This window comes from Phascolarctos cinereus, unplaced genomic scaffold (assembly GCF_003287225.1).
Source record: "Phascolarctos cinereus isolate Bilbo 61053 unplaced genomic scaffold, phaCin_HiC Scaffold_3;HRSCAF=262, whole genome shotgun sequence".
Lineage (NCBI taxonomy): Eukaryota > Metazoa > Chordata > Mammalia > Diprotodontia > Phascolarctidae > Phascolarctos > Phascolarctos cinereus.
In genome coordinates, this window is record NW_027555736.1 from 177,765,134 (window position 1) to 177,789,607 (window position 24,474).

Consider the following 24,474-nt stretch of genomic DNA (forward strand, 5'->3'; position numbering starts at 1 on the left):
TATGCAAATCATTTTGTAAACTTCTAACGTCCAAACTGAAAGCAAGTTGCACATCTTTTCAGCCATCTGGGCAAGTAGAAACCTTTGCAGCCTGCCATAAGAAGTCGATGAACAGCAGGATAGAGACCAAGTGAGCCTACTTACGAAGCGCACTTTTAAAGATCCTTATAAACATGGTAGTCTGTAGGCCTACTTATAAAGATAGAGCCAAGTGGAAAGCATCAGCTATTCCTCATGAGTAAAATAATATTTATTGGGGTATAACAATGCCCAAGGGCTTGGTGAACTAAACAATCAAAATCAAACTCTGCCTTTTACAGTAATAGGTATCAAACTAGAGCCCCAAATACTATTTAAACTACAACCAAACTGAGTAAATTTTATGGTCTTGCTTTTTATGACTGTAGACATATACACTAGCTATCAAAATCACTTTAATTTTGAAGCTCACTCTAGGCCTGAAACAAAATAACCCAAAAGCTCCTATTACCATAATTTAACAGAAAGCAGAGCCATCTTTTCTTCAGCTATGACAACACAATGTCATAAATACAGCTGCTTTTCATCCATAATTACATAAACAATAAACATGCTGCCACTCACTAGGGTTTTAATAGTCAATACACGTAAGCAATATTGTGATCTAATGGGCTGCATCTGTTTTCTTCAATCTTTTTCACTTTACTCTTCATCCTTGTCCTCGTCAGAAAAATGAGGCGCAGACTTCTTTGCCACCACATTGTCCAGTCTCTGCCCTTGCAGATAGGGGTTCACATTCTGAAAAACACATAGTTTAGTGATATAAAAAAGGATCAATTATGCATAACACAGGAAGACATATGGAAGCAATGTATTATGATATGCCCACTATGTGAGCAAAAAACCCTATAGATATAAGCTGGACCACTTTGTGATGAGCTTTACTGAAGGGACATATTGATTGAATTATTATTCCAGAGTGCTAATTAGAACTTATGTTTCTAACTTAAACCTGTGAGATAACTAACAATCAACCTCCCCCATCCCCACAATCTGACTTGTGCGATGTGAATGCTTAGGTGAACAAGCTTTCCAATAGCCTAGCTAGTGATCCCTATACATAGGAAAATTCTCATGCTATATTCCTGTGGGTGGTTTTATTTATTTATTTTTGGTTTATTAAAAAAATATCTCTGAAGAACATTTATAAGCACACTAGAATTGAAATTAAAAATCAAAAACTACTGAAGAGACTTTTCTCATTGTCATAAGTGATTTTTTTTTCCATTCAAGTACTAAATAGTGGTGGAGATGCATAGTGGGAGTTGCTAGTACTTATATAGATCCAGCTGTTCAAATTCAAAAGCTATACCTTTTGGGAGGAGCCTGTATGTCCAGTGCTGGCCTCTATATTCTGTAACACTGTTCCATCTGGTGGTATGCTGAATGAGTCAAAGTTTCAAAGTTTTTCCATTGCTGCTCCAACTCACATCTATTTTGCAGTATTTGGAGTTCAAGCAAGTAATTGGAGCCTTGCAATATAGTCTTTAGCAGGAAGTAATATTGTTGCAAAAGCTTTTGAAGATATTTGTTTATTGAAGAGTCTTTCCAATGACCCAACAAAAATAAGAAAAGGGCTTTGGGATTTTATGATTCCAGAACGATTAGCAATTCAGTTACACATGAAGTTCACAAAGACAGACTCGCCGAGGCAACATTTTGCAGGGGCTTTGTGTCCAGATGGGGCTCCATGTTGGTCAAAAAGTCACATTTCTTTTCTAAAGGCTTCATCTGGAGGTGCTATGCTCACTTACAGCACTTAACTAAGCATGCTCCCCTAAATATTAGATTGGGGGATCCGTTTTTTGCAGTTGACAGCTAAAGGACTCAATCATGGGAAGGTTTTCAAGCTCTCTTGCTAGCATTGTATCCTTTTTTGTTGGGGCTCTACTTCAAAGCAAGTCAAGAATGGGCTCAGAAGTGAAACAGACCAACCTGGTTGAAATTTGTGGAAATTCCTGCATGAAGGGTGATATGTTATTTTTAAAAGTCATTTTCTGGAAAATCATCTTCCTAGGTGAATTTAAATGTTTGTTAGACTAAATAAAGGGGAGCTCTCCAATATTAATTGAATATGTGTAAAGACTGAACAGTGAGTAAGACATTTAAAGGTTGACTGAAAAGTGTTTTACAAGTGAAAAATCTGAATGTTTGGTTGGCTCTGGATGATCACATAAAGTCTCATCTAAACCATATGCAGCACTTTGGACTGAGATGGAAGTTTGGGGAGATTACCGCTGGCAACAGGTTTTTATGTGACATTTTAATGTTTCCCCATCTACCCAGACCCAGGAAGTGCCATATTGAGGGGTAAGGGAGGGAAAGGTGGTGAAGGCTGGGAACAGGAAAAATAACAGGAAGGGAGAGAAAAGGAAAAGGGAATTTATTTGAATGTTTTTTAAACCACCCAAAAAGTTCCACTCCAACTCAATACCTCCATTTGTGAGAATATTTCAGTTCCCTGTTAAAACTAGCTTTTATGATCCAGCAAACAGACTAGCAGGCACATGCTGGGAAAGCAGTATCACATTGTGAGAGACAGCGTACCATAATGGGTAGTAGCACACACTGGGTTGAAAATGGGGAAGAGAGGGGTTCAACTCAGATACTCACCAGCTACGTGACCACAAACAAGTTACTTAACCTCTCACTTTCCTCATCTGCATAATGGGGATAATAATAACACCTCCTTCACAAGTCTGCTATGAGGCTCACGTGAGACAATGTGGGCAAAGCACTTGGTAAACCTAGAAGTGCTCTATAAATGTCAACTTTTTTATTATTTTATTATGTGTAAGCACTGCCACTCGCTCAGATATGACTCTGTACTAGCTGCTCAGTCTCCTTGGGGATTCAACGTCTTCACCTGTAAAATGAGAATAATACCTTGTGTCCCCCTAAGACTCACAGGGTTGGCATAAAAGAAGAGATACGAAATAAAATAATAACACTAAAAGTAACTAGCATTTATATAGCACTTTAATATTGCAAAGTGCTGTCTATGTCATCTCATTTCATTCTCACAAGAACCCTATGAGGTAGGAACTATTTATTATCCCTATTTTACAAGTGAGGAGACTGAGATGAAGCACCAAGCATTTATTAAGCACCTGTTACGTACCAAGCACTTCAGCTGACACTGATTAAGTGACTTTCCCAGGTTCCCATAGCTGCTAAGTGCATGAGGCAGAATTTAAACCTGCCTCATCCTTACTCTTTGGAAACCATAATTTGTCACGGTAATTCTTTGGAAACACAGAATCACTGAAATCCAAAGACATAATTTTAAATTTTGGAATAGGCAGGCATTTGATGGATAACCAAACCTTAATATTCTGTTCTACCTCTTAACAACAATAATCAGTGAAGAATTCTCTGTTTTTTATCTACCATCTTTCTTCTAAAGAAATGAAGGTACTTTTATATCATACTGTCACTGAGCCAAGAATTAAAAAGGGACAAGAATTTTATCTCAGTTCACAACTAGAAGGATTGAGACACGATGAAGTTTGATTTTCCTTGGTCATACAGTATATATAGTTAATGGGGCCAGATCTAGCACTCAGGTCTTCACTTTCTTTTCTTTTTCTTTCTTTCCTCTGGAACAAAAATAAGAATTGGATCTCTGCTCTTGATTTTTTGTCTGGAAACCCACAACCTATGCTAAGCTTCTTTGGGAGAAGTCTTGCTTTTAAACTAGTCCAGAATTTCTTCTTTCTGAATCATGGACTTAATGAGATGGTTAAGGTCTTCAATCAAACTGTGAAGGCCATCTGAATACTGATTATAGGGAAGGCAACTTCTGTTACCCAAGAGGACTGAGACCCAATACTTCTGGCTTGAGGACATGATCTTTGTATGCTCCGGGAGAACAGACAGTACTTGATACCACTGGGTCACATTGACCTTCATGGACATAAATTCTAGGCCTTTTCCATGTGAAGGAAGTTGAGGCTAAAATATAAACCCTGGACAAAGTTCCAAAATTTTGATATCTGAGTTTCATAAGGATAAGACCTAAGTAGTCACCCACTGACATCCCCTAAGGAAGGACCAAGAGGTGGTGGGATAGGGAGTGGAGAAAAACTGAGGCTCTCTGCTGAATTTACTGCAGATGTCATTTATGTACCATGGAGAGCAGAGGAAATGGAAATCATGGGCACCTTCTTGGTAAATCTCCATATAATGGACATTTACTAGCATAATTATAAGGATGTAGGGACCTCTGCATGTTCCTCCATGATTACTACTCCCTAGGCCCTTTTCCACCTCCAACTATAAGACTGCAAACGGAAGTCTTATTCATTCTCAAATGGCAAAGATTGCTAAACAGGGTAATTAACTGCCAAATAAGGTATTTTTCTATCCTTTTGATACCTTATGAGTCTCTCTTATAAATCCTAAAGCAGAAAGGGGATATCTGTTCTTTCTCAGGCTGAGGCAGAAGCTTGGAGCTCTGTGACATGGAGCAATAGGGATAAATGATGTTGCTGGACAGCCTATACAACTCTAAGGCCAGAAAAATCAGTAGTAAGGAAATAGATTGGATAACACTAGTTAGAACAATTTGCAACTATTACTATCTAGTTCCCCAACCTCTGATAGAGCCCAACTATAAGTTTTGTATTTCTGTATTAACAGTCTCCGTGTGATAAGCTTGTGATGGTATCACTGGTTTGCTTTTTAAAAATTCAACACAAAATAGGTGCTGACTTGGTGACAGTTGTATTTTCACCAAATGGGAAGGGGTAATAGATAGACTGTAAAACTCCTTTAAGGGTAAAGTGTTGGTGGGATAGCAAAACTTCACCTGTTCAACTTGTAAGCTTCAGTGCTTAAAAAAATTCATTAAAAGCCCAAGTCCATTCAGTTCTCTTCAAGGAAATATTATAATAGTCAAACAAGAACATAAATAGTTGAGTCCATGTTGGATGCCTAGGGTGGGGAAATGATGTTGAAATCTTCAAGCAGAGATAAATGTGACAAGTGGCAAATGAACATAGCTCAGTAAGAAAATTTTACCATAATCTGGCCAGGAAAAGACAAGAACTGAATGAGGAAATTGCTGAATACAGCTTCTCTAACAAAATGCTCATAAAAATTATTATATGAACCATGGAATTTAGACCTTGACTTTATTGTATCACTTTGTGAGTGTTTCACAAGTGTAAACTGTCTCCTCAACCAGGCTGCATGCAAGCTTATCACATGGAGACTTCATACAGAAAAACAAATAGTTGGGCCCTATCAAAGGTTTGTGGGCAGAGCTCATTTTAGTGGCCTCTCTGAGATCTCCCATAGTACCTAGCATGGAGTTAGGAACAGAGTAAGCACTTAAGGAGTTTCCAATGAATTGAAACTATAGCAGCTATGAGGCCTGTGGTTCTTAACACTGTGGTCCAAAGTCTTGGTAGCCAGAGAACCTGGTATGTACTTTCAGAGCAAGGTCCCTCTTCATGCTGGACCACCCTCCTAATTTTTCATAATGCATATGATGAGACTCTGAGGATGCTTCAGAACAACCTGAGGTCTCAGCATTTGTCAATAACCCTCTTCAGATAACAATCATATAGAAAAATAATCAAGCAGTTGACTGTAGGTTACCCTCCTTCTCCGTCTCTGTCCACCCTTCATCTTTTCGTAAAGAAGCTTCTTGTTCTAAAGAGGGGGAAGGGAAGAGAGAAAAAAAAAACAAATGCAGAAGTATGGATCAAATTTGTCGAATGTCTATTTTAAAAGCAATACTCTGTGTTTCCTGTGAACATTTGCATACACATATTTTGGAAACAGAACTAAATGAAAAGAATGTCGTGTCAGAAAGATAAACCACAAGAGAAAAGTTCGTGGTTTTTCAGCTTTTAATAAAGTCCTTTGGAGTGCCCAGGGGCCCAGCAGTGTCATCAACAATCATATAAATAGGAAAATACAAGCACTAGAAACCAGTCTAGCACAGATCTAGCGCCTCCCCATGAAATGACTATGGCTGAAACCAGTCATTGTGGGGGTGGGGGTGGGGAGAATGGTGTCTAACTCCCTTTTAACAAACTGCACAAACTAATTGCTCCAGGGGTGTAGTGTTTGATTATTTGTAACAATCCTCCAAGTAAATAAATTCAACATCACGGCTTCTGCAACCAATCCATCTGTAGTTTTAAGTTAGTGCCCCCAGTAAAGACGCTAAGAAAACCATTTGGTCCATAACATTTTTAATAGAGTGAACCTTTTAAAAACTGCCAAAAAAAAACTTCTTGGCAGAAAGGAAAGTTATGTTGAGAAAAAAAAAAGGCTCTGTTACCACAGTTTGTATAAGTGTTTCCACATACTGCTATATTTCAAACACATAGTGGAGTCAAATAAGCTCAAGAATATAGGACACATGCTCAACAGATTTTTCCTTCGATTATGATTATAAAAGACAGAAAACCTAACCTGTGAGTGGGATGGGAGAAGGAGAACGGTGGTGTTTGCTTTGGTTGTTGTTTGGTTTAGCTTGGTTTTTTAATGAAGGGAAAATAAAGTATAAATGAGGTGATTCATCTTGCTCTAAATAAGCTTCCTTAACTTTGATAAAGGAAGTGAAGCATAAAGTTTTGGTGAAGCACAAATTTATTCTGTGCTTATATCCTTTTGAGTTGTTTGAGTACCACAATTTTTTTTTAGAAAATAATAGATGTGGAGACAAAAATGACAAGTGCCAAGAATGAGCTTTGTACTTTTCATGTTCATTAAAACCTCCCTGATTCACAATACATATCTCTTGCCCAACCTCAACTATGCATGGAGGCTGTGCCAGGGAAGGAAAGGCAAAGAACCCCTCCATCTGCCAAAGAGGGACGTTCTTGGCTGCAGTCACACTTGTCAGCTTTCTTGGGGAACAGTTCAATTTAATATTTGAAGAGAGGAAAGGCAGACATGGAGATTGTTCCCTCTAGGAATAAGCCTATCACACTCTGGGGCTCTTTAATTTTGCTGCTTGAAGGTTGCCTTTTCTATGGATGTGATGCTATTCTCCAAGCCCAGAGTGGCACTAGTATTAACACCACCAGGCAGGAAAGTACCTCAGCACACGCATTTTTGTGCCTCATTACTCAGAGCAGTGTGGGATTTGTTCAATCTGTGCCACAATATCAAATTCATTGATCAGCAATGTATGGGGAGCCAACACAATAGCTGATACTGCAAAATGGGGTACCAATCAATCAGCTGAATAAATGCAATGGGACGGAAGAAATAGAATGAAATAGAACAGGAAAGGATTGATTAGAACAGAAAGGGATGGGACAGAGTGGAATAGAACTGAACTGAACTCTAGTATCATAGGATATGATAAAGCAAAACATTTTTTGGTTTTCCTCTTCAACAGCACCTCCTGGAGCCACCTTGTTCCATGAGATTGTTACCACCAAAAATAACAATCCATTCCCTGACACTTGTAACTTTGGACATGTTACTTAACCTCAGTTTCCTTATTAGGATCCTACCATTCTGATCTTCTATAACGCAATCTGTCTGTTAGCTCTTTCCCCAAGTATCACTCTCATATTTATCCTAGGTCACCAGGATGTGCTTAGGCCCTGCTTCCATTCTAATCTTCAAAGGGGAACTAAGGTGGACCCAGGCAGTCCTTACTTTGACTGTTCTATAGGCAATGGAACTGTCGGAGATAGATTGAGCAGAAAGACAAAACAAAATGAAGACTAATAAAGAATCCACCTCTCTAGAAGCCAAAATCCCTTAGGTTAAGTCAGGCTGCTTTCAATGGAGGTGGCAAGTTCCAGACTCTGAACAGAGGCTTCCTATTCTTCACTAAAGAGCTTAGACATCTAGTGTGCTTCAGCAGAGGTAAACATGCACACGTGACAGAGAATCTACTTTAGGGAATATTCCACTAGAGCAGGGGTTCTAACCAAGTTCTTAAATTGTTTGTGTCATGCAGCCCTTTGTCAGTCTGGCGAAACCTTCTCAGAACAATGTCTTAAATGCCTGAGGTACATGGGGTTAAAAAAAGAAAGTGATCGTATTGAAATACAGTTATCCAAAATATTTTTAAAACAAATTCAGGGATTCTCAGATTAAGAACAAGAGGGAATCTCCATCAGCTCAGCAATTATGGGATGCTGGAACAGCAAAACGCAGTGATTTTATTTTCACTGACAGAAAATGTCACGGGGCATCATGGTGTCTTGAAGTCACTCTCTTAGCTGCTGCCTTATAATGTATTTTTCAATTAGTGAGACTTCCACTTCTGGAAGATTTTCCTCAGGAACACGTTCCTTTGACAGTTCAGCATACTGCTGTCAAAAAGCATTTAATTAATTTCTAAACTGAAGCATTAAATCCACTTCAACATCATGACAAATAACTATCCAGTCTTGGCTTGATCAAACATGGTCAGCTGAGAGGTGAGTGATTCGATACCAACTGGTACCACCTTGCAAAGAGCTACTTTCCCAGGATTAATGGTCTGCTAGGTTTATCAAATGGGACTGTACACAGTGAGGAGAAACCAAGTGCAAACAGGGTCATGGCAAGTGTATATCCATCACCAAGAGTTAGGTGCAATGGCATATGAGCCTTGGTTTGGGAGCAACTAATCCCTGGTAGTTTCAAATACTGATTGTATAGGGGTTGAGAAATTAGGTTTGGGGGGAAGTCAGGAACTCAGCCATGCCATGAACTCAGAAATACCTAAGCATAGCTCTAGGTGAGAGAGAAATGGCCATTTGAAAGAAGCAAGTTAAACCAAAGACAATGCAGTGACTTAATTGCTAACTCATGTTTGCAGCACTGAACAAAGGAGATTGTCTCCATCCAGCCCATCTACTGTGCTCACCCTGCCCATTTTGCTTTGTTTTACTGAAAATACTCTGGAGTCATCCAAGGTACTGATCAAAAGTACCAATGCACATTTAGAAAGGGAAAATATTTGTTTTCATGGGTCAAAAACTTTTTTCCTGAGTGAGTAAGGTATTGGAATAGAAGGATAAAGAGGGAAAGGAGAGTGAAATTTACAAGAATCAGCAACTGAATTCAAGTGTAAGTTGTTTAGCATCAGAGTGTACTACTGGCTGTTTGTTTCTTGCAAAGCAACTCTTCCCTCCCCTTGTTTGTAGGCGTGATTAACTCCCAAGAGATATTACCGAAGCATAAGTAATGAAAAGACATAGGAATTCATCCAGTTTTTAAAGTTCCCTGGATGCCTACTATGTATCGAACACTGGAAAATAACAAAGGAGAATAAATAGTTTGTGCCTTTAATCTAATGAAAAAGACAAGACAGATACTTGTGTTTAGCGTAGAGATGCAATGGATAGAGTAGTAGACTTAAAAGCAAGGAAGACCTGGGTTCACATCCTGACTTTATCACCTACTGATGGGGCATTGACTATCGGCAAATCACTTAATTTCGCTGAGATTTGGTTTCCTAATTTGTTTTTATATCTGCCATACTTTCAGAGAGTGTCATACGGCTCAAATGACACAATATGGGCAAAGTGTTTTGCAAACCCCAAATAACTATATAAATAATAAACTAATGATAAGAAACAAAATAATAAGTTATTACAGAAATAACCACAGTGGACATATCAGACCTATGATTTCAATTGGTATGAAGAAGTATCAGTGTGGAAACTCCTTCTACTAATTCAACTCATCTCTAACACATCTGTCTTAGAGAGTTGCCTAGACCACTGACTGATTCATTGAAATGTTATTGTGTATGTATATATGCAAGATATGTACATATATATATACATATATATATACACACAGATTGAATATATTCTCTGACACATACCATCTGTGTGACCATAGACAAGTCAATTAACGTGTGTGTGTGTAGTGTGTATATAAATATATATGTGTGTGTGTGTGTGTATACGTATATACATACACACATGTATATGTAATATATACTTATACCATTGTCCTTAATAGAACTGCACAAGAAACAAGAAACTATGCTTTCTTGAGAACTCTAAATCTGTGAAAACACTACCTGAGATGGTGATACCTTACTAAAAAAAAAATCATACACAGACTTCTAAACATGACCTAAATTAATGGATTTACTCCTTTTTATAAGGAGTCCAAGTTCTAGCCTTTGGCCCTCATACATACATATAAAACAAGTGACAGAAACACAGATATACTACACATATGTGTTACTAATTCAAGGATGTGAACTACAGACTTGGTTGTTATTAGAATGACTTGAAGAGAACCTAGAAAGGCTTTCTGAAAGAGATGAGCCAAATTTGGGAAAAAAGAAAGATGTCTTCGATCTCTCCTACTTCCCTACACCCACTAAACTTATTCTCTGCTTTTATTGGAGTCTTTATTTACTTGGTACTTCCTACTCCACCTAGATCATTAGTTCCCTTCTAACTATTCAGATTCCCTCCCAACTTCCCAAAGTCAACTACTTTAATACTGTCCTCTCCAGCACTCTGGACTTCTTCCTCCAAAATTGATATGCTATTGCCTAACCTTTTCCATCCTTAGCCTCTGTTTTTTCTACACTTACCCCTGGACCACAGAGTACTGCTGGAAGAAAATGCAAAACCATGCAAAACTGAGACAATTAAAGAGTAAAGGAATGACTTCCAGATTTGATCCAGCCCTTGATTCTGCTATGTAATCTTTTTTATCCCTCTCTTATTTCCCCTAATATACTCCACAGTGCCAAGTGAAGACCTACATTTTTTTTCTCAAGCTACCAATTCTTCCCATCTCATGCTAAGAGTACAATCTCAATCTCTGAATTTACAGAAGCGACTAATATCATCTGACCTCACAAGTTGTCATCTTCCCATCAACAACTATCTTGTCAACCTTCCATGCAGTTTCAGAGAAAGGAAATCTCTGTTTCTCATTCCAAGGCTAACTCATCCAACTAATTCAGGACTCAACCTTTTCTGCCACCACTGAAGGTTTATAGACAACCTTCCCCACCCCCACTAGTATCTTTAATCCATCCTTTTTCACAAACTCATTTCTACCTCAATCCTGCATGGGTCTTCCCTAACTTAAAAACAAAAACCTCCACTTCATCCTTCTGTCCTTTCTAGTTACAATCCAAATTTTACTCCTTCCTTTTAAGTCCTGGAACGTACTGTCTGCCTCTGATTTCTCTCCACCCATTACTTCCTCATCCCTCTGACAACAGCTTATGCTGAACATCTTACTGAAACTATGTTCTCAGAAGTTACCATTGACTTCCTTCTAAATAAAGGTCACTTTTCTAATCTTCTAGTCAAAAGCCTTGATGTCATCTGGCTCTTCCCTGTCCTCTATCTCCTTTATTCAATTTCCTTTTCCAGTTTTCAAGTCTTGTTAATTCCTTCATCAATATTTCTTTTCTTTCCTCCCCTTACTTGCTATTTCCATTGCCATCACCTTAGACCTTGATCATCTCATACCTATATTGCCTTAGAGGCTTTTCTGAAGCTATCCTGGAGAAAAAGGAAAGATTAAAGAAGGCCTAGGACCCCACTACGATGGCTGATTGGGGACATGATCATTTAACTTCTGAGCTTCAATATCCTTATCTGTAAAATAGGGATAATAGCAGCACCTGACTCACAGGGACATTAGATTGCGGCTCTTTGAGCATATGCACAGAGAGGAGAAATCATAGTAAAGAACAGTAAAATTATTTTTAAAATTACAAAATATTCTTGTATCAATTGACACACCAAGAAAGACATAATCACTGTCTTCAAGAACTTGAAGGACTAATCATACAAAACAGGAAATAATTTTTTTTTTGCTTGAACTTAGGTGGCACAGTATGGAATTGTCAAGAGAGAGATTTTAACTGCATGTAAAAGAATATTTCCTAATAATCAGAGCTGTCCACAAGTAGAATAAATGTCCTTGGAAGATTGTATGTGCTTGCTCAACAGAAAAGTAAAGCTTCGAAATTTGCTTATTGGGAGTGCTACAGAATGGATTCTCAGTCATGAGACTAAGTGACTTGTGAGGTCTCTTCCAACTCTGACATTCTGTGATTTGTCTATGACTTTACAATTGCCTCCTAGCTGACATTAGCTGCCAGATTAATCTTACTGGGGTTTTTTGGGTTTTTTTGTTTTGTTTTGTTTTAGGCAGTTGGGGTTAAGTGACTTGCCCAAGGTCACACAGCTAGTAAGTGTCAAGTGTTTGGTCTGAGGCCGGATATGAACTCAGGTCCTCCTGACTTCAGGGCTGGTGCTCTATCCACTGCCCCACCTAGCTGCCCCCTCAGATTAATCTTAATAAAGAGCACTTGTATCATATGATTCTCTTCTTCAAGAATCTACAATGGTTTTTTTTCTTTCACATCAAGTCTAACTTTCTAGAATACTGGATTTGGAGTCAGAACCCCTGGGTTCAAATTCCACCTCTGCCATTTATTATGCGTGTAACCTTGGGCAAGTCACTTCACATCTCTGGGTTACAGTTTCCTCCTCTGTAAAACTGGGGGATTCATACTAGATAACTTTAAGGTGCAGTGCAGCTCTAAATCGATATTCTTATGATCCTTTCTAAAGATCTTCCATAATTCAGTTCCAACCTACCAATCCAAATTTATTTCCCACTGCTCCAAATACAAACCCTCCATTCCAATTACGCTTATTAACCTTATTATACTCTTTCCCCTCTGAATTTTCTCCTCCCACTTTTCTCCCAATCCTACCTATATTCAAGACACAGCTCACATCTAAGCTAAAGAGGCATTGCAGCATAGTAGAAAGAGCCCTGGACTTCGGAGTCACAAGACATTGGACCATAAGATCCATGGACTTAGAAGAAAATTTAAGAGGCCATTTAGTCCAACCCCCTCATTTTACAGATGAGGAAACTGAAGTTCAGAGTTAAATGACTCACCCGGGGTCACATAGATAGTAAATAGCAGTTAGGTTTTGAACACAGGTCCCTATAGAATGCTCAGTGATGGGAACAGCAGGACACTTAAGAAGGGAAAGAAGGGAAAATGCATTTATTAAACATCTAATATGTGCCAGGCACTGTGCTAGGTGCTTTATGAATATCTCATTTGATCCTCACAACAATCCTGGGAGGTAGGTGCTGAAGCAGACAGAGGTTCAGTGGCTTGCCCAGAGTTACATAGCTAATAAATGTGAAAGGTCACATCTGAATCCAGGTCTTCCATACGCCAGACCTAGCACTTTATTCACTTCACCATCCTAGCTGCCAAGTTGTCACAGAGTACACAAAGATAAGTACTATGAAATAACTCAGGAAAGGTAGGTTGGCTAGAGATTTTAAAGTGCTTTAAATGCTAGGTTGAAGAGTTTGTATTTTATTCTATAGTCACATCAAGGATTTTGGAGTGGAATTGGGGTTGGGGGGAAGGTGTACCTGTGCCTTCAGAAAATTGTTTTGCCAGCTGTGTGACGAATAAATTGAAGAGAGGTGAAGATGAAATCAGCAAGATCAGTTGACTATTTAGGAGGCTAATATAATAGCCCAGCTAAGAGATGCTAAGGGTTTGAATTAAGGTAGTGTCTGAGTAAAGAGAAGGAGGAGGTTATGAGAGATGATACAGAGGGAATATTGACAAGATTGCTGACTGATGGGATCGATGAAGAAAGGAAAAGGTCTAAGATGACACATGGGTGACCAAGATAATGGTAATGTCTTCAATAGAAATCGAGAAGTTTGGAAACAGGTCAGAAGCAAGGATTAAGATGATCCGTTCTGTTTTGGAAATGTTGAGTTTGAAATGCCATTAGGACAGCCAGGTGATATCAAGCAGGCAGTTGGCAAGGTTGGATTGGAATTCAGGGGAGGCATTAGGATTAGATACACAGATTTTATTAAGAAATGATTACTGTAAAGCTGATAATTGAAACAATGAGAGAGGAATAGATGCACTCACTCTACAGAGTCCTATAACGATGACAGTTTGGGTCAACCTGTTCTCTCACCAAACAGCATAATATGAAATATAACATGGATAAATATGAAGTTTTATGCTTGGGCTCATAAAATCAACTTCTAAAATATAAGACAGGGTAGAGTGTCATCTGCAAATGATCTGGGTAGTTTAATGGACCGAAAGTTCAATGAGTCAAAAATGAGATATAGCAGGCAAGAAAGCTAATGCAATCCTAGGCTGCATTAAGAGAAGAATAATGTCTAGGATGAGGGAAATTATATTACTGTATTCCACTCTGTCTGGCCACATCTGGAGTATTGTGTTTACTTCTGGGAGTCATATTTTAGGAAGCACTTTGGTATGTGGTAAAATATCCACAGGAAGGTAACTAGGATGTTGAAAAGTCTTGAGTTCATGTCATATGAAGATTGGTTGGAAGAACATGTTTAGCCTGGAGAAGAGAAAATGGAAGATGAATATGATCATTGTCTTCAAGTATTCAAAGAGTTGTCACATGGAATAAGGATTAGACAACTAAGTGTCATGGTGGAGAGAACACTGGACTTGGAATTAGGAAGGCTAAATTAAAATCCTTCCTTCCTCAGCTGTCCGCTACCCTTAACGTGCTATATAAATGTTAGCTATTAATTATAATTGCTTGTTTTGCTAACCCCTGGAGAGGGGCAGAACTATGAGCAATGAGTAGAAACTGCAAGAAGACAAATTTAGACTTCACATAAGGTGAAAAAAATTATTAATTAGCACCATCAAAAAGTGGAATGGGCTTCCTAAGGAAATAATGAGTTTTCCATTATTAGTGGTTTTTAGGTAAAAGCTGTGAGACCAGTTCTTGGGTATGTTGTACAAGGAATTTGCCTTCAGCTGTAGATTGTACTAAAAGGTCTCTGAGATCCCTTAATACAAGGGAGGAGGGGGTAAAGGCAGAAGGGATATACGCATCTTGCGTAATACCTAGTGATCCTCCTTTTTTCCCAATGATTTAAGTGACACAGGGCAGAGTAGGCAGTGTCTCCACACACGACAATAAGCCTTTGGATGGGAATACCTCCAAACTAGGGTCTAAGAGCAGTATCCCTGCCCTCTCAGACCTCATGATGGGGGAACAGACTCCAGGAAAAGATCCTCTAACACTTGCAGTGACAAGAAACTCACTACCTCATAAGGAAGCCATATTAGATGACAACAGTACAACAAAATGTCTGTCTCAAAAACACAGTGCGGACTTAATAAATACTGATTTAACTTAATTTTAATAATACATCCAGGAGCAGCTAGGTAGTGCAGTGGATAGAGCACCAGTCCTGGATTCGGGAGAACCTGAGTTCAAATCTGGCCTCAGACACATAACACTTACTAGCTGTGTGACGCTGGGCAAGTCACTTAACCCCATTGCCTAGCCCCCCCCAAAAAAAATACCTCCATACTTATAAAGCCTTATTTCCTATTTTCTGTGTTACATCATGGTAAGTGACACAAATAACCCAGACACAGATTCCAGAGAGTCATCATTCCTTAGCCAACAAAATATTAATCTGTAACACTTTAAACACTGACCTGTTTATTCTATATGATTGCCAGGAAGCTGCCAGGATGCTGCCAGGATTGATGATATCATCAATGAATTACTCAAGGTCCTTCCCTGCCCTAGGCTTTTAAGAAATCTGTTTCTAAGCAGTCTTCCCACCCCAAATTTCCTCTATAATTTAGCTCTACTTTTAGCACCTTCAATAAATGAGTATGGAAAATGTAGGCACAGAATGAGACAGTGAAGAGAGTGGTAGGCTTGGAGTTAGGAAGACCTGCTTTCAAATCTCACCTCTGATACCTATTGAATATATAGATCTGAATATAGATACAATAATACATTAAGGTCATAATATATAGTATAACAATCATTTATGTCTTAAGATCATTGATATAATTGTCTCTATAAATTGATACAAACACTGATTAAAGCATATCAAACATTAATGTGTATCCCATATTATCATTTAGAACAACTAATATGTCTGTGATCCATTCATTTAATATCCTCATTCACAACTCATGGTACAATCCTAGGCAACCATTTCATCTCTCTGAGCCTTAGTTTCCTCATCTGTCAAATGGCTATAATAATAACTGTAGTACCTACTCCACTGGTTTGCTCGAAGGCTCAGTTGGGATGATGTATATAAAGCACTTTCCAAACTTTAAAATATTATGTAAATAGCAACTATGATCAGTACTAATTAAAGTGGAACTCACCCATTTGCCCAAGCCAGGATAGTCATGTTCAGGATCAAAAAGGTGTTGATGCAGCTGGAACTCTCGGCTGAACTCTGCAGTGTCGGGGGAGTTTTCCAGACATCCATCACCTACTGCAAACAGCCAGAAGTCTTTGAGAAATAGCTAAGCAACTTATGCATTCCCCATGGGTAACGGTAAATAGGAACAAGGCAGGCCACTGAAGGTCAGGATCACATTCCCATCTGTATCTCATGTATCTAGTTCTGCTTCCTCTTGACTCACTTTGTGACCTCAGGCAAATCACTTTCCCTCTCTGGGCCTGTTCTCCATCTGGAAACTGAAAATGATGATGGCTGCTTCCCTCTAGTTACTTCAGAGGGATATGGTGAAGTTTGTGCCTAGATTTTTGGAAATACCTTGTGCTCCGTAGAGAAAGGTGCAATATTATCATACTATTATATATACAGCATATAAAATAGAATATTCTATTTTGAATACAATGTTAATTTGTTTAGTAAGGCTATATATTATATTTGTAATATAATATTCTATATATTTTAAAATAAATGCAGCTTGTGCTCCTTAGAGAAAAGTATGATACCAATATATTTTATATATAAAACATACTTTATGCAAATATAATAATATATTATAGGATAAATAAGATTATATAATGATGTACTACATATAATATACAATAGTTATTGTGCTTAGCACAATACGTGGCACATAGTAAGCAATTAATAAATCTTAATTGATTGATATATATTGGCCATGGTTGTATTCAGCATGAAGCCAAATAGGACTCTGTCCCAGGGCACTGATAGGAGATAAAGTATGAGTCCTTCCTCCCCCACTGATGACCCTGACAATCCTTTGATTCACCTCCTAGATCTCTGGGGGCCCAGGACATAACCACACCTACAATCCTCTCCTGACCTCACTCCACTCACACACCCACAAACTGAATTTGTCTCAGGCGCAGTTTGGGCTAATTATAGCTCTAATATGAGATATACATTCCTGGGGGGAGGGAGGAGGAAGTGCTGTGTATTTTGCATAACCAGTACACTTTCCACATTTTTAATGTGCCCTTGGATTAATAAACAACACATATGCCGTAGCCAGTGAACAGAGATGTGTGTGTGTGTGTGTGTGTGTGTGTGTGTTGGTTGGGCTAATGGTTGTCCTAGCATGACTGATGCTATAGGCACTGTCTTTCTAGTTGTTGGTATTTTGGGTCCAGATTCGTGATTTCATGTAGGTAGGGTAGTGCCTAATGTGGACATTCCTTCCAAGGATGTAGAATGGCTTCATCTGTGGGAGTTGCCTGAGGTGCTCGGTGGTTAAGTAACAGTCAGGCTTGGGCTGCCATTAGTCTAACACACACTCTGTGTTCAATGGGTATGGTATATGTGTTTATTAATCTGGGGTCAAAAGCAAAACTTGAACTCAGGTATTACTAAATCAAGGTCAACTCTCTAACTAGACCATACTATCATTCAGAAACAGTGTCTTCAAAATCTTTTCTCCCTTTTGTAAACATTGTATTGATGCCTTTTTAAAAACATCACTATCACCCCTCAATGACTTCCCTCCATGGAACTCTCTCTTATAACAAATAAGTCCAGTCAAGTAAATTAACATATTGTCCATGTCATATATTCCTCATTCTATACCTATACTCCATTATGTCCCTGCTAACGGAGGACAAAGCGTCCTTGGCCTCAGTACTCTCCAAAGCCCCTCTGGATCTTATGATTCTCCGGCAATGACTCATTCTGCCTATCTTTTATGTGCCTTGGACAACCACTAAAGTCTGGGTTGTGTGAGAAGCTGAGGGGAGGAGTGAAGACCTGTTTTCAAAAGGCTGATGAGACTTCAAATAAGTGCTGAAAATGGGAGCCTATTTACAATCAGCCAGGTATGTCCTGTGTCTAGTTTCTTGGAACATTTCCAAGTCTTTCCACAAGGCCATCTGAAGCGCACACAAGGCCTCTCAGCAGCATGAACCTAATGTGGAAGTCATTAGCATACCAAAAAATCTCTAATGCAGCTCTACTGTGTGTCTGCTCAGTGTTCAGAGCTCCTGACTGGGAACGTTATCTAACCCCTACATCTGCAACCATCAGCATGTCACTCCAGCAGGAATGGAGGAAATTATAGCAAAAATAGGTGCTCAGACACATTCTTTGGATGATATCTTTCTGGAGTGGATTCTAATCCTTTACTGGAAGTGATTTCCGGGGTGATGCTGAAGGGTGGAAGCCCACTGAGGTCATGAGTACATAGTAGTAGGAGTCAGATAACTGAGGCACCCAACACTAAAGAATTTAAAATATTATTTCTGTGGCCAGGAAATAACATAGATGAGGATTTCCCTATGATTTCCACAATGACGCAGAAAGCATATTGAGAGAATTAAAGGATAGATTTTCCTTAAATTAAAGACTAAATTTCCAGGATAGTATATTAGAAGCATGGAAGTCTGAAAGCCGAGACTTGGGACATCCACCACAGTCCATACTGACCTCTTCCTTCTCTGAAATCCAACATCATTTATGGTCTCTACCACATAGCCTAGCACCTGATGATAACAAACAACGAATAAGCATTTATCATGCACCAACTTTGGACCAGGTAACATACTAGGTGCTCTGTATACAAAGACAAACGGGGTACAGACCCTGTGCTCACAAAGCTTACATTCTATTGATAAGACATTGTATCATTTCCCACTTTTTTTTTTGAGAATGTCCATTTTATCTCTCCCCACCCCCAAGACCGTTTCTTGAGAACTGGAGCTGTGTCTTAAACATCTTTCGGTTTCTTCCACAATACCTTAACATAAATACTTGTTGACCTGACTTATTTGAATTAGTGTGTCTTCAGCATTTTTGTTCCCATCTTCCCTTCACAGCTCAAAAGTGAATATGTCACTTAACCCTCATCTAGCAAGGCCTTATACATAGTAACCTTTCAATGATACATATAGAATTCAACTAATTCATCATGAAAAAAATAACATAAGGAAGTATATAAGTTTGGAATGGGAAATAGAGGCAACAAAAACTTGAGAACTTTAGAAGTAGAGCTCTGTGTACTATAAATTTAGTTCAATAAACATTTATTAAACATCTACTATGTGCAGGTCACTGTACTAGGTATTAGGACTACAAAGAAAAAGCTAAACATCCCCTTTACTCAAGGAACTTACAATTCAACTGGGGGAGGGAGAGAAGGAGGAAAAATAAATGTAAAGTACATACAAAGCAATTTCAAGCGGGTTTTAACAACTGGGGTGGCAATCCAGAAAGGCCTCCTGTAAGAAGTGGCCCTCGAGACGTGCTTCACAGCAAGTTAGAGATGCCACACAGCAGAGGGAAGGAAGGAGAGCATTCCAGACCTGGCGGACCACCCGAGCAGAGGCACAGAGGGGACAGCTAGAACGTCACACATCAGGGACAGGATACAGGCCAATTTGCCTAGAAAGGTAGTTGAGAGCCAGACTAAAGTGAGTTGCAATGCCAGACTGAGGATCTTATATTTTATGAAGCACGTAAGACTTGAGCCAGCCTTTAAAGGATGGGTAGAATGTGAAGACACGGGGGGGGGGGGGGGGGGGGGGGGGGGGGGGGGGGACCAACTCAAACCCAGAATGCTTGACTCCAAACTCACTCCATCTAAACACATGAATAAGGCCCCCTGCTGTGTCTAATCAATCCAGCCAGCTGCCCCTGGGGACTGCTTGCTGTTCCTTAAACTTGGTACAGGTCTTTCCTCTCCTGAATCCAAAATTCTATAAGCAAACAATATGTGGCTGAAGTGATCTGAGCCGTGCAGCGATTCAGGGTTTCCTGCAATCCTGTTTTCAAATCTAATTTTTCACTGTGCCGGCAGACCCACGTTGCTTAGCCACACGCAATCACTCAGATTCCAGTTAGTTACAGGGACCGTGTTTTCTGAACAACAAAAAAAGACACATGGTCTGATAGAAGATATTCCTTTTGTGAAGTCTTGTTAAAAGTACACTTTCTTTTCTTGGAACTTGGGCTATCCCAGATTTTCCAGCACATATGGCTGCTGTGCCATCTTAGTACCTCCTCTAATGGCTCTAGCCCAAGAGGGATTTTCATGAGGCAGCAGAGTCCAAAATCTACTCCTGAACATTCCCTATGGAGTCCTTGGACTTTCTCCTGATCTCTCTGCAATGCCTGAAATGAGACCAAGTATCAATAAAATCAATTATTTCAATAATGAGGAAATTGCACCACCAAGAGACCAAGGTTAGCTGTATTCAGGCATATTGATACCCTATTGGAAACTAATGCTCCAATTCAGTTTGCCCGCCCAACTCTGGATTCTTTCTTACACAATCCATTGAAAGTACAGATTTGTCCCGGAAAGGGATGACCTCTGGCAGGTAACCAGATTAAATCAGAACTTTGGGTTCCAACTCAGTCCACACCTAGACATAACATTTCATCCTAATTTGAGACAGAAATGGCAGATGGCAGCTCTTTGAATGTTATTTTGAAAAGTGGAGAAAAGGAAATGGGGAAATTATATCCTCAGTCACTAAGTGCTAGCTTGAAAACAAAGGTCTCACTTTAAAAAGAGCCTGAAGTAGGGGTAGAGAGGTCCATGGGTCAGGGCTGCCAAAACTATCAGTGGTACATCAAGATGCAGGCCCATCCTGGTGACGGAAATGACCACATCCTAAGGGGAACAACAGTATGAGTAACATGGTCCAGGACAACTTTAACAGGAAATGCTACTCGTACTCTAGTCCTCTCTCTGTTATCCATAGAAACAGTATGTGAAGACCTGAGGGGAGAAAGAAGGGAGAGGAAAGGAAGTTGGTAAACTGGAATACTAGGAGAAATTTCACTGTGCTTCCATATCTGATCTTCTATGAGAACTGTTAAAATGTATTTAAATTGACAGTCGAGTTTTTTGCTTAGCCTTTATTGAGCAAACAAAATCACAGATCTACAAACTGAAGGGAGCTCAGTGGCCATCTAATCCAAGCCCCTCGTTTTACAGATGAGGAAACCACAGCCCACAGAATTCAAGTAGCTTTGCCCCAAGGTCAAATAGACAGGATGTATCAGAGGCAGGATTTGAACCTAAGTCCTCTGACTCAAAAGTCATGTCTCTTTTCACTATACCACACTATATTCAGAGAACTGCTATAGTGTAATAGAAAGAATAGCAGAGTTTAGATTCTTACTCGTCTGCTTGCTACGTAACCTTAGATGAGCCTAGTCTCCTATCTGTAAAATTAGGATACTACTAATAATAAATATTCCGTAAGATGATGGAACTGAAAGGTGCCACTTGTATGAATCTGTGCAAGTCACCTTCACTGTTTCAATTTCCTCATCTGTAAAAGGAAGGGCTTCAACGTCATGGGCCCTGAGGTCTCTTCTAGCTAGCTCTACATAGACCAATCAGTCAATAAACACTTTGAAATTAAGCATTCACTATGTGCCAGACACAGTGCTAAACGCTGGGGATACAAAGAGGCAAAGGATAGTCCTTGCCCTCAAGGATTGAATAGATCTTAAATTGTTAATACTGTGTTCTTCCCACCACCCCTACCACCTCCTACACTGGGAGGGGCTGACCAGATCCAAAGCCTAGGAGTTAGGGGGAAAAGTAGGACAAATGAATGGGTGTGGATAATCCTGAGAGCAGATAATCTTGAGCGATGGGGGAGTTGTCTACATCTTACGTTGGAAAAGGGAAAGATGTTTTGGAAGAATTTGGAGAGAGGTGGTGGAGATTTTTTTTTAAGTTAAAGAGAAGGGGGAGATGATTGAGGGCAACTAAAAGAAAGGGACAGCTGGATATCTCAGCAGATAGAGCATTGGGCCTGAAGTCACTAAGACCAATTCACACTCAGCCTCAGATATTTTCTGGATGATCTTGGGCAAGTCACTTAACCTCTGCCTTCATCCACTGGACAACAAAATGGCAAACCATTCAAGTGTCTTTGCTAAGAAAACCTCATGGACAGTATGGCCCGTGGGGTCACAAAGAGTCAGACATGACTGAACAATAACGAGAGAGAGAGAGAGAGAGAATATTTTGGCAAAATAACTTAATGCATCTAAGCCTTGTGACTGAACTGTATATTGTACATTAAAATCACTTGGTCCCTTCACTTTCTAACACAGGGCCACCCAGTGGAATTGAACTGTTAGTAATTCTAAATGCTTACCATCTCTAGTTTAGATCGCTTATAATCTCAAACTTATTTCACCTTTGGAACACATCAGCATGCTTGCCCATTACCTGTTTTTCCAATGGGGCAGGGATTTGGAGGATCTGGATAGCCCTGGTCCTCACTGAAGTCCTTGGGGATGTTGTCGCCGGTCAGCTCGGCCACGATGTTAGGGATGTTACCGTATGGACCTAAATGTTGCAGACCTTCATGGGCACCACCTGCAGGGAATGCAGAACAGCTTCAGGTGCATGCAGACAAGGAGCCCAGAAAGACAGACACTCACTTCTCAACCAGATTGTGTTCCCATTTCAGAGATGTGCTGGAGCAAGTTTAAAGAAGCTCTTGAGAGATAATTGTTAAATTTTCAGTGTGAACATTTATACTTCGCAAATTGGCAAATGCTATGATTCAGTACTTGATTTATTATTTTGTTAATAGCTTAGACTTAGTGTTGGAAAAATGTTAATAATGTAGATTAAATTGACAAAGACGACAAAAATGGCGATAATCAATGCTGGAGAGGCTGTATGATGATAAGCACACTAATACATTGTCGGTGGAGCTGTGAAATGGTACAACCATTTTGGAAAGCAACTTGGAATTAATGCAAGTAAAGTGATTATAATGCCCACGCCCTTTGAACCAGAGACTCCATTATTGAATTTATATGCTAAGGAAGCCATCAATAAGAAGAAAGTCCCCATATTCACCAAAATATTTACAGCAGCACTTCTTGTGACAGCAAAGGACTGGAAACAAAGATTACCACTGATTGGAGAATGGCTAAATAAATTGTAGTAATGGAATATTACTATGCTGTAAGAAATGGTGAGTGTGATGAATGCAGTAAAGCATGGAAAGATCCACAGGAACTGATGCAGAGCCAAGAAAACATCATACACAATAACTACGACAATGTAAATGGAAAGGACAACACACTGAAAAAATCAAATGAATGTGACAAAATTATAAAGATCAAAGAGGATTTGAATGAAGAGATATGAGAAGACACCCCCAGCCCACCCCTTCATGGAGGTGGGAGGTCCACAGGTGTTACATACTGAATATGCTTTCATATTTTCAAATGTTTCCTGTTTTAAAAAATGCCATTTGTTAAATAGGATGGCTCTCTGGGAAGGAGAAGGATACTTGGGGTAACTATGATGCTGTAAAAAACAGACGACATCAATAAAAAGTTATTTTTTAAAATCCAGATTAAATATTAATAAATAAAATAAAAATTAGATACATTTAGTGTATTGTTTGTATGCTTTTTTTCTGTAGAGCCAATTATTAAACTTCTACCAGTACACTCCTCTCCTGGTGCCTTCCGAAAACCAAAACAAATCCTATTCTTTCAGAAAACCTTTTCTGGACCAGCCTCAACTGATTCTACTTCACAACTTCCACTAACTAGAGATTTTATACTGTATTAATAAGACCACTGATTTAGAGGCAGAAGGGACCCTTTCTCTGCCTTCTTAAACAAGAGAATACTTAACATAATTTAACCTTGGCTTTGATGACTCAGGATCATCCTTACACTTTATAGCAACAAATATGTTTTCATTGTTTTCTTCACACATCCTCAAAATAACTGTGAAGTAAGCAGAATAATATCAATCATTATCCTATGTCAATGTTTTAAGGAACAAAAGATTTCATTTAGTATAAGAATTCCCCCAACTGATGTTAATCTCATCTTAGCAGACAGTTTCATAAATTGCTATGGCTAAAAAAAAAAATCATCATTAGTTGGTGGCCAAACTTTTATACAGCAGTCAATACGGTAAAAGATTGGGCTATAACCTCATGGATCATTGAGATGGCTAAGCCATTTGCCTCTATACTAAACGGACCCATTCTGCAATGCTCAGTGGATAAAGTGCTGGACCTGGAGTTGGGAAGACCTGAGTTCAAATCCAGCTTTAGATACTTACTAGATATATGACCCTGGACAAGTCACAGTTTCTCATCTGTAAAATGGTAACAATAATAATAATACTTGCTTTCCACAGCTGTTGTAAGGATAAAATGAGATAATATTTGCAAAATTCTAGGAAAT

General features: G+C 39.2%; 1 protein-coding gene across 4 annotated transcripts in view; it reads right to left on the reverse strand.

Moving 5' to 3' along the window:
• Window positions 1-226: 226 nt before the first annotated feature.
• The window catches only part of SCG5 (secretogranin V), a 77,464-nt gene continuing 53,216 nt past the window's right edge, over window positions 227-24,474 (reverse strand). The window contains exons 3-6 of one of the 4 annotated variants that reach the window (XM_020995623.2): window positions 22,478-22,627; window positions 16,196-16,305; window positions 5,644-5,697; window positions 227-777 (exon numbers count right to left, since the gene is read on the reverse strand). In XM_020995623.2, the coding sequence (XP_020851282.1) occupies window positions 682-777; window positions 5,644-5,697; window positions 16,196-16,305; window positions 22,478-22,627 (410 nt within the window). In that variant the 3' untranslated portion in view covers window positions 227-681. Of the gene's footprint in view, window positions 778-5,643; window positions 5,698-16,195; window positions 16,309-22,477; window positions 22,628-24,474 lie in introns of all 4 variants that reach the window. The other 3 variants (XM_020995554.1, XM_078151315.1, XM_020995693.2) reach the window with 3 other exon arrangements.